General features: G+C 41.9%; 1 protein-coding gene across 2 annotated transcripts; it reads left to right on the top strand.

Moving 5' to 3' along the window:
- The first annotated feature begins 524 nt into the window (after nucleotides 1–524).
- On the top strand, nucleotides 525–24,003 carry fasn (fatty acid synthase). Of its 2 annotated transcripts, none has more exons than XM_026914695.3 (42): nucleotides 525–729; nucleotides 4,406–4,548; nucleotides 5,374–5,526; nucleotides 5,644–5,817; nucleotides 6,564–6,764; nucleotides 6,947–7,069; nucleotides 7,747–7,862; nucleotides 7,951–8,085; nucleotides 8,216–8,678; nucleotides 8,806–8,993; nucleotides 9,575–9,764; nucleotides 9,864–9,958; nucleotides 10,068–10,202; nucleotides 11,050–11,253; nucleotides 11,346–11,461; nucleotides 11,556–11,731; nucleotides 11,909–12,100; nucleotides 12,277–12,357; nucleotides 12,477–12,662; nucleotides 12,779–12,958; nucleotides 13,085–13,288; nucleotides 13,419–13,732; nucleotides 13,947–14,333; nucleotides 14,476–14,640; nucleotides 15,229–15,344; nucleotides 15,487–15,641; nucleotides 15,768–15,971; nucleotides 16,236–16,386; nucleotides 16,488–16,666; nucleotides 16,758–16,877; nucleotides 16,989–17,111; nucleotides 17,807–18,030; nucleotides 18,228–18,426; nucleotides 18,534–18,685; nucleotides 18,801–18,892; nucleotides 18,999–19,396; nucleotides 19,769–19,957; nucleotides 20,068–20,295; nucleotides 21,083–21,294; nucleotides 21,376–21,474; nucleotides 22,094–22,345; nucleotides 22,450–24,003. In XM_026914695.3, the coding sequence occupies exons 2-42, from the start codon at nucleotides 4,422–4,424 to the stop codon at nucleotides 22,585–22,587; spliced, it is 7,536 nt and encodes a 2,511-aa protein (XP_026770496.3). In that variant the 5' UTR covers nucleotides 525–729; nucleotides 4,406–4,421; the 3' UTR covers nucleotides 22,588–24,003. The 2 variants fall into 2 exon arrangements, with proteins under 2 accessions (XP_026770496.3, XP_026770497.3); XM_026914696.3 differs by having other exon boundaries at nucleotides 20,071–20,295.
- The last annotated feature ends 92 nt before the right edge of the window (nucleotides 24,004–24,095 follow it).

A 24,095-nucleotide genomic window follows, 5' to 3' on the forward strand; every position in this document is an offset into this window, starting at 1 on the left:
CAGATTTCTAAACGCGGTTATTGTAAAATATTGTAAAATCAAGAAGAAGAAGAATTTAACCTCAGTAGATTTTTACAAATGCAACAGCTGATTCAAAGCTTTTTGCAAATAAAAATCGTACACGTTCCTACAGATGCAACATCGCATTCTAAGATATTTGCAAAGAAACGGATTGTAAGAAAGAAAAAAATACATAATGCGTCATCGACGATGTTTATATCTGATTAGCTTTTGACAGCAGTTCTGACCCACTTATTCATAAAGGTCATAAAGTAATATACCTTGCCACGGTTGCAGTAATAACATGCGGTGTGCTGTAAACCTGTGCGTGATGTTGCACATAGATCTGCCTTTTCGCGACTGAACTCGAATAACCTGTGTTTTTAGGCGGAATTAAGGTTAGGAAATCGGCTCAGTGATTGGCTGCTGAAACCCTGCCTCCCTTCTCATTGGATCAGAAAGCCGAGGCAACTGTCAGCCCATGTGGCGTGGCTACACAACATGGCTATACAACATTTAAATGAAACAGACATCATTGCAAGGCAACCAAAGCAGTGAGTGTGATTTTTTTGTTGGTCAAGACAAGGTAGTTAAAAAGGGGTTCTTGGGCCAGACCCACCATTCCGGTCACTCCGAGATAAAGGAATTACAGCTCAGCTCAGGCTCCACTGATCTCGGATGCTCATCCATCACCAAGTCTCTCAAGCCCTTGTACAGCTACTGCAACTGGTAAGTAGAGAATAAGGATGAATAAGGATCTTGGGACAATCTTAGTTTATGAAGTAGAGTTATAGATGTGCTGGAGCCGTGGTGTAGTTGTACTGATGATGATGATGATGATGATAAGAGGAAGTGCTATTCTCATGTCGCAGTGCACTCCTTCAATAGGCGTAAATACGCATTTTAGCCTTTTACACCCAGGAAATATTCATTCATATTCTGTTTTGATGCCATTTGCGGTGTTAATCGACACTTTACTAGCTATAACATCTATACGAGCTTGACTTTGAATAGACACAGTAAATTAAAAAAAAAAAAAAAACGCGCATCACATCTTTTAGCTCCTATAGGTTGAATCCCAAATGACTTCATAGTTAGTGTGCAGTACCTAGCGCACAGAAGCCGTTATTTCACACCCTATGCAGTGCACTTGCACAGGGAGTAGGATGCCATTTTACATTCAGCCCTGATGGTGGATAGTCTAAAGCAGCTAGGAAGCTAACTCAGTTTATAAACACAGGATAATTTCACTTCCGTCTCCATGTCCTTTTGTGCACTGTTTGGAAAAAAGTAACAGATTTTAGAGGAAAATTAACTGGTTTGTCACAGATTTAGTCCTGTAATCTTTACACAAGGCCTGCTTGGAGCACCGAGGCCTAATGCAGCTTTTAGTGTAGTCTAGGTGTGTGAGTGTGTGTTAGGATGAGTTACAGTGTTACTGTGTTGTAGATTATTTCTGAATTCTCACTAACCAATTACCATTTCATTCTGAGCAGTGTGCTGAGAGATGAAGCTTTAGTGAGATGGTTGAGGAAAGGCTGTCCTGTAGGTTTAGTGTGGAATTTGCCACTGTGTCAGACAGCACTCCTGCTACAGTTGAACACTTCCCATACTCCTGTGCTGCCAAGGCATGCCTTCCTGCTGAAGCCATTTATACTGTTATCATCAAACGACAAGCACTGTATCAGCTAAGCTTCTGTTTCTTATCAGCACGTTTATAGCCTGGTTGTCTGGCTCACACGTTTTATTGTGCTCCATCATTTCATGATTGTGTGACCAACCCTGGTCCTGGAATACCCCTGTCCTGCACGATTTAATGCTCCCTGATGTGACGCATCTGATTTTACTAATCTGATTCCTGAGATGAAGTGGTTGTGTAGACCAGGGGAAAGACTAAAATGTGCAGGACGGGGGGTACTCCTGGATCCGGTTGAATCAGTATATTCAGGATGGCCAGATAGCCTGTGTTTTGTGGGATAATGGCATATTCAGTTTTATTTTATGTGGTCCTGCTTATTCACAAAATGGTTTATTTGTCCAGTAATTCAGTTCAGAAGTTTCTTTTTATTGCTGGATTCTTTCACCAAATATGCATTGAGCATCTTACAGTAAATGTGTCCTCGCCAACTAGTTCACCCATTTGCATCATGGGTAAGTGAAGGTAAATATCTAGATGAAATTTGTCCAAAGCCTTAGAAACTTTATAGAAGCCTTAGAAAGTTAACAGACAGAAGCACAAATCTGATAAAGTATAAGTCAGGGACATTTCAAAGAATTTGAGGGGCTTGATTTTCATTTTAACCCATTGTTGCTGATTTATGTGGATGTAAGTTCAGGGTTGCTTAACTAATTAATTAATTCGTATGACCCCCACCTCTCGCAACTCCTTTGTCCTGTTCTAGACCATGGGATGTCTGGTCATCCTATAATTATGCCATAAGAGGAGATCATGCCTATTTATGTATTTGAATCATCGAGTGACTGTCATTCTTTCATACCTGCAAAGGCTTCATTAGATCTGGGTCAGGTAGATTACAGTCCCTCTTCCTGGAAATCCGTTTAGTTGCTCTCTCAATCTTCTCTGGTCTGAGTGCTCAGGCATTTGCTTGTGCTGAAATAATAATGCATCCTAATTAAGCAAGAAACAAGTCATGCACTATAGCTCTCTCAGAAGATTGAAACTTCTCACCCTGGCTCATTCTTAAATAATACTGTAAAAACCGTGTGAGTGGTTTCATGTTGACTCATCAGAAAGCCTCTTAAATATCACCGTAACACATAGACACATGCACGTGCACACAATGGCAAACTGTTGCATGTCAGCACCTGCCTTGTGAGTCCATCTTCTGGCAACAATCACTGGCAAACACCATTCTTCCACGGGATGATGAAATCACAGATTTTGAACAACAGAACATTAAACAAATCCATGATTCAGTTAGATAAGCGTTTCCCCTTATGATAAGGTGATTGTTCAGTCTTCAACAAAAACTGATTTAGTGGGTCACTAAGCAACAAATTATACAGCTAATGTTGATCAGTAGCAATCAGAAAAATACCACATGCAGCCTTCTCATTGATAATTAAAAGCATCTTTGGAGTGTTTGAGTCTTTGTCTTGTGTTCAGGGAGTGCGTCAAAATTACTGATTTTTTTAAATAGATTTGCTCTTAGAGGTTGCACTTAGACATATGGACTTGATATTATTTTTACAGCGGTTCCCATGTTGTGTTCTGTTACGTCGGCTGGTTGTGTTGATATAAAAGTGCTTTTGTAATCCATTTCTCCCTATATTCTAAATGTTCCTGCAGGGCCCAGGTCGTGTAATAAGTAGAGCCCTGCAGGAACATTTAGATAAGTGATTAGATAACATTTAGAGTATAAGTGGCAGACAGCAGTCCAGATGCAGCAAACCGAACCAAGTACTAGGGGAACTGAACGAAAAACCAAGCAGAGCATACAGTGTTACAAAAGTAGCCCTAGTTCTGCGACTCTAGCTTTCGAAACATGAACCAGAATGGCTTCTGTAGCAGATCCTCTGTTGCTGTTTATCCAGTCACATGCATTTATGTCAATTATCTAGCTGAAGTCAACTCCTCGGACTAGGGAGTAGCTATGGGACTAGACACATTAGGTCAGCAAGGAAAGAGTTTTCACAGATTTTCTATACGTTCTATAAACTAATTGCTAACAGCTAAGCCTTAAAAGGTGACTGTTGTCACCATTGAGTCATGCTAGTTGCTTATCTGGACCATTGCATGCAAGGAATTTTATGTAGCTGGACCTGTTTAGTTGAATGCCCCTGACCTAGTTGGTATTGTGCTTCAGTTGAAGTGCGGAAAGTGCAACATCATGATAAGTAAGCAGTGATGTGGGGAGACAGTTTTCTAGGTCATTGTTTAACAGTCCTGGAGGTTTCACCCCCAGGATGGATTTATTAATGAAATTGTGAATGGAACGAAGCATGTAGGGAACAGGAAAACCTAAAACATGCATGCGGAGAAGAAGCCTTACTTGATTTGTAGGCTTGTGATTGAATTGCCATCCTGTGAGTCCTGGCGCTGGCTTTGATGGAAACAGAACAGAAGGACACTTTGTCCTCCACATTCAGCTTGATTTGCACTGCGCACTAGGCAGTGATCCCACCCCTGCTTCTGCTTTGTTGATAGCCGTTGTATGGACAGAATTAGAGTGAATTTGTGATCCCTAAACAAAGCCTACAGTCCTCTAGGCGAACCCCCTCTGAGAACTGTGTCCTCTTGAGCCCTCTCTCAGCCTGCATGAATGTGTTGGATGGGTTGGAAGTAGGTCAGATGAAATGTTCAATTGCAAACTGACAGACTGTAATTGTTAATTGGATGTTGGCTCTCTAACTGACTTTACTTTCTTTCTGGCTGATCCCACAGAAACTCTCACACTAACATGGAGGAAATCGTCATAGCGGGGATTTCAGGTCGTCTTCCAGAATCGGACAATTTGGAAGAATTCTGGCAGAACCTTTTCAATGGAGTCGACATGGTCACAGAAGATGACAGGAGGTGGAAGCCAGGTATCCTGCAGAATCAGATATCTACAGTATATACAGCTCAAAGATAAAAAGGGTTTGAATTATCATACAGTGTAACAGCTGTATTTAACAGTACAATACTGATTCAGTCATCTTTAATGACCATGCTATACTAGACAGGGTCATGGATTGGCTCTGGATCCACTGCTAACATTACAATAAAATATAAAAGGGAAAAAGTATAAATGGAAAACACACTTTAAAGTATTTCCTTCCGTGAACCTTTTATAGATAAAGAGAATGAAGGAATTTAAAAAAGTGCATTAAATAAAAATAAAATAATTTTCTTTTGCATGTTATTTAAGTAGCAACAAAGCTGAAAGCATGCTTTTTGACAATAAAATTGTTTAGTACAAACCTCAATGTTCAGTATAAAAGGAATATTCCATTTTGTTGCTATTTTGTTACAGCATGTAAAATAGAAATTTGTTCATTTCAAAAACTAGTTTACATCTGAACAATTGCTATGTATAAAGCAGAGTGGATTAAACTAATTACACATTAAATTTGTAGTGACTCCCCCTGTGGTCTCTGGTTTCTTTGCACTGTCGGTCTCTCTTCCTACCTGGCTGCTCTCCCTGTGCTGGTCTTGGCATGCTTGCCCTCTTCTCAATAGATCCCTCTCTCCACTTGCCTCTCCGCTTTCTTTCCTTGGCAACCAACTAAGGTTTACATTCAAAGCTGCTAAAGTATCAGCAGTCCTAGTGTGCTGAGGACTAAGACAGTTGTTTTGTTACAACAGAAAATGTGTGATTTTGTTACCTGTTTTCATAGCTAACCTCTTTGCATGTCTTTACCTCTCCTCAGGTCTGTATGGTCTTCCTCGCAGAAATGGAAAACTAAAAGAAATAGACAGATTTGATGCACCCTTCTTTGGCGTGCATCCCAAACAAGCACACACCATGGACCCACAACTGAGGCTTATGCTAGAGATATCATACGAGGCCATCGTTGATGGAGGTCAGTGTCCAGCACCTCATCTTCTGTGCATCAACTTTAACGTTTAAGTGGGGTTAGTTAACTAGCCTCGTCTTAGTATTCTTTATTTTGGATGTTTGTGTTCATCGTGCTTGGCAGGCATAAACCCCACATCCATGCGTGGAACTAACACTGGAGTTTACATTGGTGTGAGTGGTTCTGAGGCAGGTGAGGCCTTCAGTAAAGATCCAGAAGAGCTGCTGGGATACAGCATGACCGGCTGCCAACGCGCCATGTTCGCCAATCGCCTCTCTTACTTTTTCGACTTCAATGGTATGCAAAGTTTCAGTTTTCTATAACTCCTGTTCTTTTGTTTACAATGATATGGACCTCTTATCAAAACTATGTTTTTTTTTTTATTATTATTATTTTTTATTATCAATTATTTTTTTTGCAAAACAATTACAACTTGTAATATAGAACATATTCAAAATCTGTAGGGCTGGAGAATTAATTAATTAATTCCCTCATGATTTGTTTGTCATAATTTAAATATCAAAAATGATGACCAAGTGCTTAGGTAAATTTAGATATAGTTATAGATTTGGTTGTTTAACCATAGATATTGTTTTAATGACTGGCACATTATAATTCATATATTATAAAATATAAAATTAAAATGTGTAATTGTTAATTTGGTTGCATATTGTGTTGATGTGTATTATTTATTTATTTGTTTATTGATTGTAAATCTTAATTTGTTTGTATTTAGAATTTAAAAGATTAATGGCCATGGAGCTGTCTTGTTTTTATTTAGATATTAATCCATGTAATTCTGGATTATATTATACAACATGAAACAACAAGTTGGCTAATTAATTGTGATAATTCAATATTATTTTAAGCAAAATGATTTTTGATGACCATGCTTGCTGCTATTTTAAAGTCCTGCTACCACATTGTCAGTGCTCCCTGACTGTGAGTCATTCCTTGTATGGCGTCATGTATTAAGTAAAGCTAACTGGGTGACTCAGAATTGATGTTGCGGTTTTTTGTGTGTGTGTGTTTTTTTTTTAAAGGCCCCAGCACAGCCATTGACACAGCGTGTTCTTCCAGTCTCCTGGCTCTGGAGAACGCCTTCAACGCTATCCGGCATGGTCAGTGTGATGCAGCGCTTGTAGGGGGAGTTAACTTGTTGCTCAAACCCAACACCTCAGTGCAGTTCATGAAACTGGGCATGCTCAGTCCTGATGGAGCCTGCAAGTCTTTTGATGAATCAGGTGATTTTGCTGTTATTTATATTGTTTTTCTTTTCTTTTTTTCATTTTTTAAATGTTGGTATTACTAATTGCCTGAGTAATTCTAGTATACCAGAAATCTGACCATTGACACTATATACATTATACTATATATGACGGCAGCAAATTTGTGAAAATTAAAACCTATTGTATCATATCTCCAGGAAATGGGTACTGTCGCTCAGAAGCTGCTGTGGCTGTACTCCTCACTAAGAAATCCATGGCCAAGAGAGTCTATGCTACTGTGCTCAATGCAGGCAACAACACAGATGGCTATAAAGAACAAGGTACAATACAGAGTGCAATCAGTTTAATTCAGAGCAGCCAAGCATCAGATTATTGTAATGGAGACTGGTGACCTCATTCTTCTGGGTACTTCAGACCATCTCCTTTCCCCCAGTGCCTGATGGCACACTTACGTCTCGCCAGTGTTTCTAAATGTAATGCTGAAACTGAGCGGGTGAAGTGATGGTATTTCATCAGAGAAAAATTGAAGGGATTTTGTAATTTTTAGAGCCGTCTCCTGCCTGTGAGGTGAATTGCAGTTGCAATGAAAACAGTGACAAGCCTTTAAAGGAAATGTGGCAGAGCTGAGGAGTGTTGATCTGGCAGGGGGCAGAGCTAATTTACGGCTGTAAAAATAAAACAAGCCTGAATTAAGAAACTTGCGAGACCATATTGATCCATGGCAATATTTTAATCATAATCATTTTTAAAGACACATATAGAGAAATACATCATTATAGGCCTAGAAACATTTTCAAAAATTACACATGGCACCTTTAATACACACACGAAATGTAAAATTGTCTCCCCACTGGGTTATCAGTTAAGAAAAAGAAAAACATCCTGAACTTTCTGACACAATTGTCATGAACATAATGAATAAATACATTATCCCAGATGCCTGAAATTTGAAAGGTTTCCTGAGAGGTGCTTGATGGTGTTTTCACCCTCTGTCCAGGTGTAACGTTTCCTTCAGGGGACATGCAGCAGCGCCTTGTCCGCTCCCTCTATCAAGAGTCCAACATCTCCCCAGAGCAGGTTGAATATGTTGAGGCCCATGGCACTGGCACCAAGGTGAGTCAGGATACAGACATACACAAGCACACAGAAACCTATATCTACATTAAAGTGAGTTTTAATACTGACTTAATTGTTCTTTTAGGTTGGGGACCCACAAGAAGTGAATGGCATTGTCAGTGTGTTCTGTCAGTCAAAGCGTGAACCTTTGCTTATAGGATCCACCAAATCCAACATGGGCCATCCCGAGCCTGCCTCGGGGCTTGCTGCCCTTGCAAAAGTGAGTCTACAAACATGTCCTTCCTTAACGTTTTTTTGTTATATATGTACATGTACAGTGTATATATACATTACCAAGATTGTATGTATGTGTGTATACATATGGCTAACTCTTTCCTCTGTACACTCAGGTGCTCTTGTCGCTAGAACACGGTATGTGGGCTCCCAACATCCACTTCCACAGCCCCAACCCAGACATCCCAGCACTCTTAGATGGTCGTGTGCGTGTGGTGGCTGAGCCCATTCCCGTGCGCGGAGGCATTGTAGGCATCAACTCGTTTGGGTTTGGAGGCTCGAATGTCCATGTTATCCTGCGCCCGCCTGGGCCCAAACTGACGACTCCAGTTTCACCAGCATCTGTGCCGAGGATTGTGCAGGTATGTGGGCGGACTGAAGAGGCTGCTACCTTTCTCCTGAATAAAGCCCATGAACACGGACACGACTCGGCCTTCCTGGACCTGCTCAGTGAGGTGTGTGCTGTTCCCACCTCAGCCATGCCCTACAGGGGTTACACACTACTGGGAGCACAAGGCGAAGTTAGAGAGGTGCAGCAGGCTGCACCTTCCTCCAGGCCCCTCTGGTTTATCTGCTCTGGTAAGTCCACAGTTTCCAAGAATGTCCCAAAACAAGAATTTTCCCTTTTTCACTGTAATATAGTAATATATTTATATATATGTGTGTGTGTGTGTGTGTGTGTGTGTGTGTTTGTTGACTCCACCAGGTATGGGTACACAGTGGGCCGGTATGGGCCGTACCCTAATGCAGCTGCAGGAGTTCAGAGAGTCCATCGAGCGCTCAGACGTGGCTTTGAAAGACACAGGGCTGTGTGTGTCACGCCTGCTCATGGAGGCTGATGAAAACACCTTTGAGGACACAGTCCATGCATTTGTGGGCCTTGCAGCCATTCAGGTCAGGGTTCCCCGATGACGCACATACACAATTCCTGAACTGTGCTTATCCTTATTATGCACTGTTTCACAATAGCCACTATGAAATTTGATGTCTGGATTGTTCTGTATCTGGTTATTTCATGATTCTTTAATTTTTGTCATCTATACTGAGTAACTGACTGAATTTTGAGTAATTAATTTAATGTTTTATTTTTCAAAAGATTACATGACCGTTCATATTGTGGGTGATATGTATTCTCAGATTTTGTACATTTTTATATTCTGCTCTTAATGTCTGTTTATTAAATGTGGACAGTTACGCTCAGTTCTTGCACGGTTTGCTACCAAGTTCATCTGCACAGTTCATTTGTTGTCATGTATAGGGTCTAATATGCACTGATTCATTTTGCTTGCTTTTAGCCTTTAATCTTGTCTTACATTGCCGTGCATTTGCATTTTATTTAGTCCTTTATATTGCAGTATTGTGTGTTGCACCGTGATCGTGCTGAAGCGCCATTTTATTCCAGTGTATAGTGTGCATGTACATTACATACAGAATGGCATGAAAATTTGATATGATTATTGTGCATCATTCCCCAGATTGCACAGATAGACATGCTGCAGAAGATGGGCCTCCAGCCGGATGGCATTGTGGGTCATTCTGTCGGAGAGCTGGCATGTGGCTACGCCGATGGCTCCCTCAGCCACACCGAGGCCATCCTGGCTGCCTACTGGAGAGGAAAGTGCATCAAAGAAGCCAACCTGCCAGCAGGTGGCATGGCAGCAGTGGGTAAGACAACCTGTTCCTGATTATTCTGTGGAATTAGATTTGTGAAGTGGAATTTAATATCCTGGTGGTTTCTGGTACTGAATTTAAACTTGTTCTCAGGTCTGACCTGGGAAGAGTGTAAGGCTCAGTGTCCACAGGGAGTGGTCCCAGCCTGCCACAACGCAGAGGACACGGTCACTATCTCAGGGCCACAGGTACACTACACGTCTCACTATGCATTTTCATATTTGAACACTTTGTTGACTTCACCTGATTAAAAGTTAATTAAGCATTTTTTTTTGTATATCTTGTGTGGGTGTGAAGGATGCAGTCAGCAAATTTGTCGCTGAGCTTAAAGAGAACGGTGTGTTTGCCAAAGAAGTGCGCAGTGCCGGTGTCGCATTTCATTCCTATTACATGGCCTCCATTGCTCCTGCTCTGCTGGCTGCTCTGCAGAAGGTATGCTGGAGCTTCAACTTCCGCTCTAGCGCAAGAGCACCATCTGGTGGTTTGATTCAAAGATGGGCTGTACCATTTTTATGACCAAAATTTGAGATTTTGTCTGATGTGCCCTTGAAGTACACCAAAATGTATAACTTTAAATCTCAACAAAATAATATATGTAAAATAATAACTTGTTTGATGTTCTTAATGCCAAAAGAAACCACTAAACTGTTTCTCACTAAAATGCCAGGTTCTAGGTTAAATTTCACACTTCACTGTAGGCCTATTTAATATTTATCTGTTAAAAAATGTCAGCCTTTTTTCCCTTTTAGCCAAAAAGTACTGCTTTTCTGCTAAAAAAAATCTATCTAATACATAGGTCTACCTAATAAATATTTTACACCTTAAAATACCTGCGCAACTATCAATCATTCCAGAGTCATATGTTGATTGGCTCCTCTGCTGTTTTTATTGGGGGAAAATGAAGACTCATTGGGCATAATTTTGAGTGATGACTCAAGTACACTCCCATATTAAAATGCTCTTATGCAAAATGTGTAAAGGTTGTAAAGGTCTGTAATCAGGAAACATCCTTCTCCCATGCTTAGTAACTAGCCACCCAGTTTGTAATGTAGTACAAATCTTTCAGGTGCTAAATCATCTTTTAACTGTTATATCGGACCATGATTGGGTGAATAACACCAAGCACCATGTCTTTATAACCTGCAGTCAGTTGCGTGAGATAAGTTAACCATTTGAAAATGTGTTTGAGGTACTTGGGGTTACTTTAATACTAGTCAAGACAAGTACTGTAGTTAGTGTACACTGATCCACGATTAATTTTATGTGTGTACTGTCTCAGGTGATAAAAAGCCCATGTCCTCGCTCTCCCCGCTGGATCAGCACGTCCATCCCCCAGTCAGAGTGGGACAGCCCTCTGGCCCTCTACTCCTCAGCTGAATATCACGTAAACAACCTGGTGAGCCCTGTACTCTTCCAGGAGGGCCTGAGCCTCATTCCTGACAACGCTGTGGTGGTGGAGATAGCTCCACACGCTCTACTGCAGGTATGTGATATAGCTTAATAATGAGCTCTTAAGTCCAGCAGGAGGCGTCTTTTGAGCAGCACTCATTAGATATACTCTGACTCCCTCTCCAGGCCATTCTGAAGCGCAGCCTCAAGCCCACTTGTTCCATTTTGCCCTTGATGAAGAGGGGACATGCCAACAACCTGGAGTTCTTTCTTTCTCACATAGGCAAGCTCTACATGAATGGGTCAGTACTGACTTGCTTATATTGAAAAAATATTTTAAATATATATATGTATTATAACCTCACAAACTTTTCTTACTCATGTTTTGTTTTGTAGTATTAATGTGGACAGTAAGCAGCTGTATCCAGCTGTGGAGTACCCTGTTCCACTGGGGACCCCCCTCATCTCCCCTCTTATCAAGTGGGACCACTCCCAGAGCTGGGATGTGCCCAAGGTGGAGGATTTCCCAGCAGGATCTGGAGGCTCCACCTCAGCTACTGTGTACAACATTGGTAAGTAAATGGTTTGTTTTTTTTACATTCAAGGATTTTACTCTTGAGCTGGACATCTAGTAATGTGTATATCTTTATCATTTCCACTGATGCACTAAATCAGTGAAGGTAGTTCTCATGTATAATAGTCACTAATCAAATGACCTTTTCCACCTTCTCTTTTATTCAAACTTGCAGATATTAACCCTGAGTCTCCAGACTACTACATGGTTGGGCACTGTATTGATGGGCGGGTCTTGTATCCAGCCACGGGTTACCTGGTGCTGGCATGGAGGACACTGATGAGGAGTTTAGGCACTGTTATGGAACACACCCCAGTTACTTTTGAGGATGTCACCATCCATAGAGCCACCATTCTACCCAAGACCGGTGAGTGGTTTTCATTGGTACAGTAAAGGCCAGTTTCCTGGACATGGGGCAGAGGTAGCTCAGTGGCTGAGGACCTCAGATAATAATCAGAACGATGGGGTAGGAAAAAAGTTTCAAAGAAAGAAAATGCACCCTTTGGAAATGTTATTGCAATGTTATTCTGCATCACACCACAGGATCGGTCCAGTTGGAGGTTCGTCTCATGCCCGCCACCAACCGCTTTGAGGTGTCTGAGAATGGCAACCTGGCAGTCAGTGGTAAGTTATAAACCAGTTAGCCAAATATCATGTGTTAGCTCTGTTTAAATACCCTTACATTAAGTGTAAAGCTGCTGTGTTTGTCTGCCTTGTTAAAAATATATCTCTGACTGTCTCAGGTAAGGTGAGTGTGTTGGAGGAGGCAGCTTTGGATTCTTTCCACTCTCAGATGGCTGAGCCTGTGACAACAGAGCCAGAGGAACCGAAACTGCGTCTGAAAGCTGGAGACATCTACAAAGAGCTGCGTCTTCGTGGATATGACTATGGCAAAACCTTCCAAGGCATTCTGGAGTCCAACAACGCTGGTAAACACATGCAAACTGATTTTCTATAGAGTATAAAACCAGCATTGTGTGTTGAGAATATACAGTTGCATTCTTGTGAGTACTCAGATTTTTTTTTTTCTGGTCTGGGTTTGTAGGTGAACATGGGAAGCTGCAGTGGACAGGAAACTGGGTGACGTTTCTGGACACCATGCTGCAGATGATTGTGCTGGGCCTGCCTGGGCGAAGCCTGCGCCTCCCAACACGTATTCGTTCTGTGTGTGTAGATCCAACATTACATGAGAAAAGAGTTCAGGATTACTCTGAGGATAGGAAAGGTAAATGCATTTAAGGGCCTTTTGGTTTGGATGTATCTGTCCTGTAGCTGCATGTAAAATATATTAAGTGTGTGATGGCCAAAGACAAATTAAAGTACAACATGTACTCTTTCTGATTTTGTTTAGCCATTGATGTCCATGTGAACCGCTGCCTGGACAACATTACGGCAGGCGGAGTTCAGATCTGTGGCCTCCATGCCACAGTGGCACCCCGTCGCCAACAGCAACAGACCCCACCCACCCTGGAGGAGTTTGTCTTTGTGCCCCTGGTGGACAATGAGTGCCTGGTATCCAGTCAAAAACTAGCAGAGCAGCTCAGACAAAGCAAAGGCAAGTTCCTTTCCTCTCATATTTCTAGCATGTGTTAATAAAAAAGTATTCTTTCATCAGCTGTGCATGCACAGTACATCTCATCTGTCAGACCTCTTTGTATCTTGACATGCATGGATCCTTTCTACAGGTCTGATTAACCATCTCCAGAGGAAGTTGGCCAGGCAAGGAGTGAAGATTTCCATCCCAGGGCTAGATAATGTACAAGAGGACCAGCTGATTGATGCAGAGAGAGAGAGTGGCCTGTTACGGCTGCTGTCAGTACTCTGCGATCTGGAATTTAATGGGAATCTGTACTCGGAGCTGGAGCAGACAGTGCAGAAGGAGAGGGAATGTCTGCTGCAGGATTCTCTCCTTAATGGCTTGCTAGACTCGCATGCGCTGCGGCACTGCCTCGACGCAGCGCTGGAGAACTCCACTCCTGGCAAACTCAAAGTTCTGGAGGTACAGTGAAATGTATACTTCATTTTAGCCCCATAATCTGTTCAGCTCAGAACAACACCTTTTAAACTTGTATGTAAATTGTAATAGCGAAAAAGAATTTTTTTTGATGTGGTACTTGATGCGCAAAGCTCAATTTCTGTAATGAGCTTATAAATTAATTTATATAACAGTGATATGCCTCCCATAATTTCACTCCGTACTGCTCTGTCTTCAGGCCCTCTCCAGCGATGGCCGAGTGTTTTCCCGGGCCGTCAGCCTCCTGAACATTCAGCCCATGTTGCGTCTGGACTACACGGCCTCTGATGTGAGCACAGAGCTGCTCTCAGCCCAGCAGAGCTCTCTGGAGGAGCAGGGTGTCTCAACCGCTCAGTGGGATCCTCTGCACGGCACAGCCACGGGCAGCCTAGGGGACGCTGACCTAGTGGTGTGTAACTGTGCCCCGGGGCCTATTTCAAACCCATCAGCTCTGCTGGAAAACCTGACATCAGCTGCCAGGGAGGGCGGCTTTGTTCTGTTACACACCCTGCTGAAGGGAAACACGCTGGGCGAGACAGTGTCCTTCCTCACTTCTCTGGACAATCAGATCAGCCTCCTCACTCAGGTGTGTGTGAAAGCTTGTGTACAATGTAATGTTCAGATAACTATCTGAATGCCATGCCATATAACCTGGCTCAGTTTTGGTTCTCATTTGTTCCGTTTCTGGTTGTGTGTGTGTGTCTGTGTGTGTGTTTGCATGTGCACAGGCGGAATGGGAGAAGCTGTTTGAAAAGTTCTCTCTTAACATGGTCATGGTGAAGAAATCTTTCTACGGCTCAGTTCTCTTCCTTGGCAGAAGGAAGATTCCTGAGAAACAGCCTATTACACTGTCTGTGGACTCCACTGATTACGAATGGGTAGAGACTCTGAAGGTGAGTCTGGTTTGTCTTACAGTATCACTTTACATAGTTTTCAGTTAAAAAGTGAAAAATATATTTTTCTGAGTCCTAGATTCTGCATAATTCACAAAGTGATTTAGGTTGTTTTGATGAAAATGCACCCTTCTAGGAAAAGGTCGATAGTTCACGGTAATAGGAACCTGGGGTCCAACGAAAAAAAAAAACACTTCATCTAGCTGGGTGTAACACTTATGAATTGTAGTGGCACATTAAGATTTAAAAGAAAGAAAGTAACAAAAAGATAACAATCAGATATCTTTCTACAGATTATGCCGTTGCCCCTGATTCATTTCACAATTATTTAAAGAAATAGAAGTTGTTCCAACAATCGACTGTCTTTTTTTTCTTCACTGTGAGGTCTTTACTTATCTCTAAATGAACCAGTTGTGCTGTAAAAAAAATTCATAATTCTCCTGTGAAATTATAGTAAAGCTCATTGTACATTATGTACTTTCCTGGACAGGAATACCGTGATATTAAGTACTAAATGTTGCATCTCTTGGACATGATTCCTCTAATCCTGTTATTTAAAATTTTTGATCTTACTCTCCCTTCCATCAGAGCCAGCTGGCTGAGATTTCAGATAATCCAATATGGCTGACGGCCACTCAAGGCCATAATGGAGTGGTGGGGATGGTCAACTGCCTGAGACAGGAGCCTGGAGGCAACCGCATCCGGTTAGTTTTATTTATCTTTATTGCACTTTTTCCATCTTCTAAAGCATGGCTGTATTCAGTGCATTAGGGTTTTGGTTGAAACGTGATGATTTGCTTTAAATCAGTGTTCATCATATGTGTGATTTTTGTCTCTTCTCACAAGGTGTGCATTTGTGTCTAACCTGAAGAAGTCCTCGGCAACTCCTTTTCTCCAGCTTTCCCATAAGGACATGCAGGCAGTGGTGCAGAGGGACCTGAGCATAAACGTGTACCGGGATGGACAGTGGGGGATGTTGAGACACCAGCTAATCACACAAGGTATACCTTGTCAGCATTGTCCCTATAGTTTTACATTCAGCATACTTCTGACATAACAAAATTGAGTCACTCGCTATTATGTGTTTTACTTTGTGCTTTTGTGTATGACTCTTATCTTTGTTGTAGATTTGAATGAGGAGCTGACTGAGCAGGCCTATGTGAATGTCCTGACTCGTGGTGATCTGTCCTCACTACGCTGGATCGCGTCCCCTCTGCGCCACTTTGTTTCCTCCAGCCCTAACGTGCAGCTTTGCACTGTCTACTATGCCTCACTCAACTTCAGAGACATCATGCTGGCTACAGGCAAACTTCCCCCAGATGCTATCCCAGGTAGCTAACTCCACTTCATCACTCTCAGAAGAACGATAGTAAACCTGAACATGGCTTATTTGCATGTACTCTTATATTAATCATTTATGAGTTTAAAAAAAAAATGACTGTCTCTCTGATGATATGTCATGATAATATTTTAATCCATGATTTTCATATTGCAAGAATTATCTACACTTTTAATATATTTCTTCCGTTAATTACATAAAGCAAAGTGACCTGGCATGCACAGCACTCAGAGTACTTTTTACTATCTTTGTCTAGGAGACATAGCACTCCAGCAATGCATGCTGGGAATGGAATTCTCAGGCAGGGACCCTAGTGGGCGTCGCGTGATGGGTCTCCTGCCCGCTAAAGGTCTGGCCACCTGTGTGGATGCTGACAAACGTTTCCTTTGGGATGTCCCATCCAGCTGGTAAGACACTCACTCACTGTCAAAAGCTCTCAGTGAATAGAGAGAGATATTCTACAACTCCAAAATATGAGAGTAGTGTAACTCTACCTGTGTGTATGTAGGACACTGGAGCAGGCTGCCTCAGTCCCTGTGGTCTACGCTACAGCTTATTACTCCATGGTGGTGCGTGGGCGTCTGAGGCCTGGTGAGAGTGTGCTCATCCACTCGGGCTCTGGAGGAGTGGGCCAAGCTGCTATTGCAATCGCACTCAGCATGAACTGCAGAGTCTTCACTACAGTGGGTGAGTGTTATGCTTTCATAACAAACATGCAGTGAAAAGCAAAAAAATACATTGCAGAAAGAAACTAGTTCTGACATCTGAGATTTGACAGGTTCCAAAGAGAAGAGGGCCTACCTGCAGGAACGATTCCCACAGCTCACTGCAGCATCATTTGCTAATTCAAGAGATGCCTCATTTGAGCAGCATGTGCTGAAACACACACAGGGCAAAGGTCAGAACCTCCATAAAGATATGATAAATTAGAGATAAATTCTGTCATATTTGTGTAATAATTTTATACATGTGAATATATACTATGTACTAATCTCTTTTTTGGACATAGGAGTTGATGTGGTTCTGAACTCCTTGGCTGAGGAGAAGCTGCAGGCCAGCTTACGCTGTTTGGCCAGGCATGGGCGCTTCCTGGAGATTGGCAAATATGACCTCTCAAACAACACCCCTCTGGGTGAGTTCTACAATGAGTCAGCTGCTACTTCTCTGAGTCAGAAAAGGAGCAGCTATATTCAACTTGTCCATTCAGCTTGCACAGTATAAAACAGCGTTCTTGTTTTAACTTTTTTCATCCTGAGACCACAACCAGTGTCAAAAGAAATGCAGGCCTTCCACTGCTTGCAGCACAGATTAACATATTTCAACGTTAAGCGAATATGAGTAATCATATTTAATAATTAGAGCTTTTTCTTTCTGACCTTTTTACTCACAAAATCCAAGTTACACTGTGTTAGTACAAATAATGTCAACTTGAATATAGCTGCAGTTTTAAAAAAGAAGGGGTAGTGCTGTTAATGTGATACAAACTGTTTCTACATACAACCTACATTTTAAGCTATTGAGCTTTCGATTAAACCCATTTGATTCAGCTGAACCAATTAGATGTATAATAATTACTAACTATAATATCTTTGATAGTAGTTGATCTCTGCAGCTGCCACATTATTTAAAAAAAATAAAAATAAAATAAACTCATAGACCCACTGGCTATTCATGATCGACCCCTGTCGGTCTCTGGATCCCATTTTGACTACCATGGGTATAAAGGATGCACACTGGAGCACAGTCAGTGTCCATCATTTATTTTACTGAGGAAATAGTAGCTGATGAGTTTCAGTTTTCTGACCCTGATTTGTCCTCTTGCCACAGGCATGGCTCTTTTCCTGAAGAATGTGGCCTTCCACGGGATCCTGCTGGATGCTTTGTTTGAGGAGGGTAATCGCGAGTGGGAAGAGGTGTCCTCGCTGCTGAAGAGGGGCATTGCGGAGGGAGTGGTGCAGCCGCTGCGCACTACTGTTTTTGAAAGAAATCAGGTGGAGGACGCATTCCGCTACATGGCTCAAGGCAAACACATCGGCAAAGTGCTGCTGCAGGTGAGCACTACATCCTATAACCTGAAATGCATACAAAGATGTCTGTCTGTGTATTGGCCTGGGTTTAGGTCCAGCTTCCTTCCTTATATGTCCTCCCTACATTATGATCTGGCTTCATTTTTTTTTTTTGCTTTTTGTTTACCTTTGTTTCACATTCTCAGTTTCAAAGAATCAAATTCTGTATGTTTCTTCCTCAGGTGCGTGAGGAAGAGGTTAGTGGTGTGCGAACAGCTGCTCCTCTCGCACTCGCTGCTATATGCCGGACTTTCTGTCCTGCTTCACACTCTTACATCATCACAGGAGGTCTGGGAGGCTTTGGACTGGAGCTGGCTCACTGGCTCACTGAGAGAGGAGCTCGCAAACTGGTGCTCACATCTCGCTCTGGCATTCGCAACGGTAACTCTCCTGAATGATTATAGTTCAGCACAGGTTAAAAATGTCATGCTGCTATAAATTTGGCTTTAGCAAGGACATGCTGTAACACGATGATACTTTTGAAACAGGTTACCAGGCCAAGCGTGTGCGAGAGTGGCAAGCTGCGGGCATCCAGGTGCATGTGTCTACGAGTGATGTTAGCACCCTGGAAGGGACCGAGCGTCTCATCACCGAAGCCCGCCAGTTGGGCCCTGTTGGAGGCATCTTCCACCTTGCAATGGTAATCCTCCATATTTTCAGTCTGTACTTTTTCCAGTTTTGTTGTACAAGGAATTTTTTCTCATAAATAACAAGATGTTCAGCTGACTATTTATACTCTTATTCTGCGTCTGTAGGTTTTGCAAGATGGCATGCTTGAGAATCTGACACCTAAGCAGTTTATTGAAGTCAACAAGCCTAAATATGATGGAACCCTCCACTTAGACAGGTAGGCTTGTTGTAGCTAATGATTACTTAGTATTACTTTTGGATTTTAATCCTAAAACCTGTCATCAGTTTCAGTTAATAATTACTGATTTGGATTGCATCCACAGAGTGACGAGGCAGAAGTGTCCCGAGCTGCAGCACTTTGTGGTTTTCTCCTCGGTGAGCTGTGGCCGTGGCAATGCTGGTCAGAGCAACTACGGCTTCGCCAACTCCACCATGGAACGAGTGTGTGAGCAGCGTCGTCACGACAATCTGCCAGGTCTGGCTGTCCAGTGGGGTGCTATCGGTGATGTGGGTGTAGTCTTAGAGACCATGGGCGGGAACGATGCTGTGATTGGCGGCACGTTGCCCCAGCGTATGGCCTCCTGCCTGGAGGTGCTGGACCGTTTCCTGTCCCAGCAGCGGGCTGTCATGTCGAGCTTCGTGCTAGCAGAAAGGGTGCAGGTGTCTAAGGGGGAAGGCAGTGGGCAGAGGGACCTAGTGGAGACAGTGGCTCACATTCTAGGTAAGATCGGTTTTTATCATTTTAATAACAACTTCCTTGTTTTGTGTAATTTTTTAGTTTTACCAGAAACAGCATTTCATATTTATTCATTTAGCAGATGCTTTCATACATGGGGCAGAATTCAATTAAGGCATAGTTCACAGTGGTTAATTGATCAAGAACCCAACAGTAGCTCTCTGGATTTAAAATTAGTCCTGAAATTTAAACTCAACTTCCTGGTCACTAGAAAAGAATCTTGGCCATTGTGCTACCACTGCCCCATAATAATGTGTGTTAGTTATATGGATCATTTTTACCATATGCCATGTCTTAAAAAAAATAAATTAAATAAAATTTAAAAAAATTACAATTTGACACTTACGCTTGCCATAGGTGTGCGTGACGTAAGCAACCTGAATCCTGACGCCTCATTGGCTGATCTGGGTCTGGACTCACTGATGGGTGTGGAGGTGAGGCAGACACTAGAGAGAGACTACGACATTGTCATGGCGATGAGAGATATCCGACAGCTCACCATCAACAAACTGCGTGAGATGTCCCACAAATCAGGAGGCTCTGGGGGTAAGCATGCACATTCTGTATGTCGTCCAGTGTGTCTTTATAAGTTATAAGAAAGAGACACATGGAAAGTAAGCATAATATTTTTGTTTCTCTTTTCCATTTGTATTCAGCAGTTAAGTCATCTGAGGGGAAGCGTCCTGGAGCTCAGGCTTTGCTGGATTCTGATCTCAGTGGGATGCTGGTAAATCCGGATGGTCCCACAGTGACACTTTTGAACGAGGTGAAGAGTACAGAAAAGCCGCTGTTCCTCGTTCACCCTATCGAGGGCTCTACTGCTGCCTTCTGCGCTCTCACTGCCAAACTCAGTGTGCCATGCTATGGACTGCAGTGCACCAAAGGTACTGACACCACAGCGGAATCCATCTTAGAGTGAGACAAATGGTCATAACTGCTTCTCAGAATTTAGTCAACTCCAAAATTATTGGCACCGTTCTTAAAATGAGCAAAGCATGCAAAATATCTAATGCCTGTCTACTTAGTTGCTTGTATAGTGAGAATGTATCGTTTTATTTTAACAGTTTTTTCCGGCAAACGAATTTTTCTGCACAACACAAAAAAATAATTGTTGGCACCCCCACGATTAACATTTTGTGACGTCCCCTAGAAAGATGAATGGTACAGAGTCTCTTCCTCTAATGTCTTAGAAGTTTGTAAACATTTTAGAGGTATCTTGGGCCGCTCCTCCACGAACAAATAAAAGCTCCTTTAAATTCTTATGTGCATGTGGACGCCCTCTTAAATTCAAACCACAGGTTTTCAGTGGGGTTAAATACCAATTCTTTCACCAAACATTAAAAAAGGTCAATTGTGGCCTCATCTGAGTTCCAATGGTGCCTGAAGTTCATGTGCGGTATTTTGTAGATTGCTCTCAGGAAGGACTTCTTTTGGACAACTCCTACAAACCTTAGATTGTTTTTCTCTGATTCTTTTAAGGGGTGGAGTAGAAATTAACTATATGATCAGATTCTGATATAACAATTTAAAGCTGGATATGTCAAAATCAAGTCATTACTATAATAGTTAATCGGTACTTAAGTGCCAGTGCTGTCGTACACTATCATAATTAACTTTTCTCTCTTTTGTGTGTGTGTGTGTGTGTGTGTGTGTGTGTGCACGCGCTTGTAGCCGCACCGTTGGACAGTATTCAGAACCTGGCTACCTATTACGTGCAGTGTGTGAGGCAGACGCAGCCGGAGGGGCCGTACCGCATCGCTGGCTACTCCTTTGGTGCCTGTGTGGCTTTCGAGATGTGCTCTCAGCTACAGGAAGCGCAGTGCCCTGTGGAATACCTCTTCCTTTTTGACGGCTCCCATTCTTATGTGGCAGCATATACACAGGTGGGAGCAACTCTTCGGTGGATATTCTTCCTCAAACACACATGATGCGTTGTTTATTTGCTGTGTCTTTTTCACCAATAGAGCTACAGGGCCAAGCTGACCCCTGGCAATGAGTCTGAGGCCGAGACTGAGGCATTGTGTGCTTTCATCCAGCAGTTCACCAGCATTGAGTACAACAAGGTAAACCGCAACAGGAAGTTTGCCTTCAGGCTTTTCCTCCCTTCTTCTCTGTGGTTTGTCTGTACAAAACAATAAATGTGGCTTTATTTAAGATCTGCTTCTCCTCTGCTTAGGCTGAATTGTGTTTCACAAAGCAACGTTAAGCTGAAATGACACTTTTACAATTAGATAAAAGACACCTTTCATAAAGCCAAGGCATTCTGTTAGAACCTGCTAGAAATTGTTCAAAAAGCCATTCATTACAGCTTGAATTAAATCCTTTGATCCCAGAATATGAGCTAGTACATTAGGTCTGCATAATATAGACAAAAATATCATAATGTGTTTATTATAGTGCTCCACATTGCTATGTCTTTAAATGTCTATTTAAATACTGAAGCAACTGAGAACTAGCATTACTAAAATTATTGCTTATTTTTTTGGATCACACTAACATTCACAGAAAACTTAACTGGAAACTCAGTAATTAGTCAGAAAGCTCACAAAGCACTAACAAAAATTGGGGTTTGTTAGCAAGCTAATTTCAGCATTGCAGGCTTTTTTGCACAGACTTGTTTTACTCTAACAATTTACACTACTCAGGGTCTAACCTCTATGTATTCCTCTTTCACATTTGTAGCTCTTGGAGATGTTGCTGCCTTTGAAAGATCTGGAGGCTCGAGTAAACCATGCGGTGGATCTGATCACATCCAGCCATAAGGGCATTAATCGTGACTCTCTCCTCTTCGCTGCCTCCTCATTCTACTACAAACTGAAGGCTGCTGACTGCTACGTCCCATCTACCAAATACCACGGCAACATCACCCTGCTGAGGGCCAAAGCCAGCAGTGACTACGGAGACGGACTAGGAGCTGACTACAAACTGCATGAGGTAAGTATATGCTAAGCCCTTGTATATAGTAATTGGAGTCATAAGCATAGGAACAATGTAATATGCAGTATGTATTTAAAAAATGTAATATGGCTTGTGTGCAGGTGTGTGATGGGAAGGTTTCAGTTCACGTGATCGATGGTGACCATCGTACCTTCCTGCAGGGAGCGGGAGTGGAGTCCATCACGAGCATCATGCACAGCTCGCTAGCAGAGCCGCGTGTTAGCATCAGAGAGGGTTAAACTCAATCCCTTTATTCCAAGCTGTCATTCTCTCTTTCCTTCCTCCTTTTTTTTCCTCACTGACCAACCATAACACAGTCTGCACTAATCTAATCTTATCCTGCATGAGAGAAAGCAGAAAGTATTTGGCCTCCAATACATAATACATACTCTATATACTGTCCTGATGCCCAATTTTTTTATGCTGAGAATGTATCTTTTTTTTATCAGCCATGTTCTGATGTCCAGAGTTTCTTATTCTTTATTTTTATGTTGTTGTACTGAGAAAATAATTTTAAGTGTCACGTTATCTTGCAATATCTATGCAGTATCGTGACACTCGGTATTGCCTAGATACTAGTGCTAATGCTAATCAACTTTGATGGTCTTCTAAAGGGTACAGAGGCTTCATAAACCTACTGATCAGCTCATACCAGTTCATAATTATCCTGTAAGCAAATGCTCTTCATAAACCTAATGATGCAGACACGTACATACGTTCAAATTTACAAGATGATTCCAAAAGTTACTAATGTTCAAGTTACCAGTATTAACACCTTAATTTTTTTTTTTGCCTGTTGTTGTCTTAATTCTGGTGTTAATGTCTGGTGCAACAGTTATGCTCCTGCTGGTTATACAAGGAGGAAAAAATGTGTGTTTCGCATCAGAGCCGGAGCCATGATTATACAAAAAGCACTTATGGACGAATACAAGTTTGACATTTTGAATGTGAAAGTTAGAATTGTGTACACATATTCACTGAAAAGAAAGACCTACCTGACACTGATGTGGAACACAATTTTTCTTCATTCAAGATAATCTTTACTAATGCTACTGTATTTTGTAAAATTGAATGCTGCTTCTGTGCTTATCTGTATAACGACAGGCAAATAAGTGAAATTTTTATGTGTTTTTTGTTTACCTTCCAATGGATTATACCAAGATTGCTTCTTTCCTTAGATACAGTTACAAGATGTTTGTGCCTCTGTGATGTCTCTTGATTCCAAAATGCTCAGCATTTAATCAGCAGTGTGTGCCAGCATTGGTAGATAGATAGTTATAGTGCAATATGTGTGTTTTCTTTGTGGCTAGGTCCACAGTTTACCCCAAACTCGAAGAGTTTCTTTTTTTCCATGTGGTGTTAGAATGAAGGGTTTTATTCAGTACTGGACTGAAATACTGGTCATACGAATGAGCCCTGATGGTTTCCCTGCTTCATTTGGAATGAAGAAAGGCAACACATTCAGAGAGCAACTCTCTGGAGATTATCTGAGACTCCTCTCCAAGTCTATGACGAACTGGATGCCTTCTCTGATGTTGTGCTTAGTGCACAGATGATCGATGTGGCGTTGTTATATATAATGTTATTATGATTTTGTTTTTGTGTAATTTTTCAAGTATTTATTTAGTAGTCCAAATAAAGAACCATCACTAATAGATCTTTGCTTGGGTCTTTTTTTTCTTCTTCTTCTTCTTTTTTTTTTAAATCTCTGGAAAAGGAAGTTTGTCTAAAGAATGACAGTCAGTGA

The sequence above is a fragment of the Pangasianodon hypophthalmus genome, chromosome 12, assembly GCF_027358585.1.
Source record: "Pangasianodon hypophthalmus isolate fPanHyp1 chromosome 12, fPanHyp1.pri, whole genome shotgun sequence".
NCBI lineage: Eukaryota > Metazoa > Chordata > Actinopteri > Siluriformes > Pangasiidae > Pangasianodon > Pangasianodon hypophthalmus.

Excerpts from the sequence above, each read along its gene's own strand:
- fasn (XM_026914695.3), top strand. The coding sequence starts at position 4,422 with ATGGAGGAAATCGTCATAGCGGGGATTTCAGGTCGTCTTCCAGAATCG. Across the intron at positions 16,387-16,487 it reads TGGGATGTCCCATCCAGCTG|GACACTGGAGCAGGCTGCCT; the intron begins GTAAGACACTCA and ends GTGTGTATGTAG. Across the intron at positions 21,475-22,093 it reads CCAGCATTGAGTACAACAAG|CTCTTGGAGATGTTGCTGCC; the intron begins GTAAACCGCAAC and ends TCACATTTGTAG.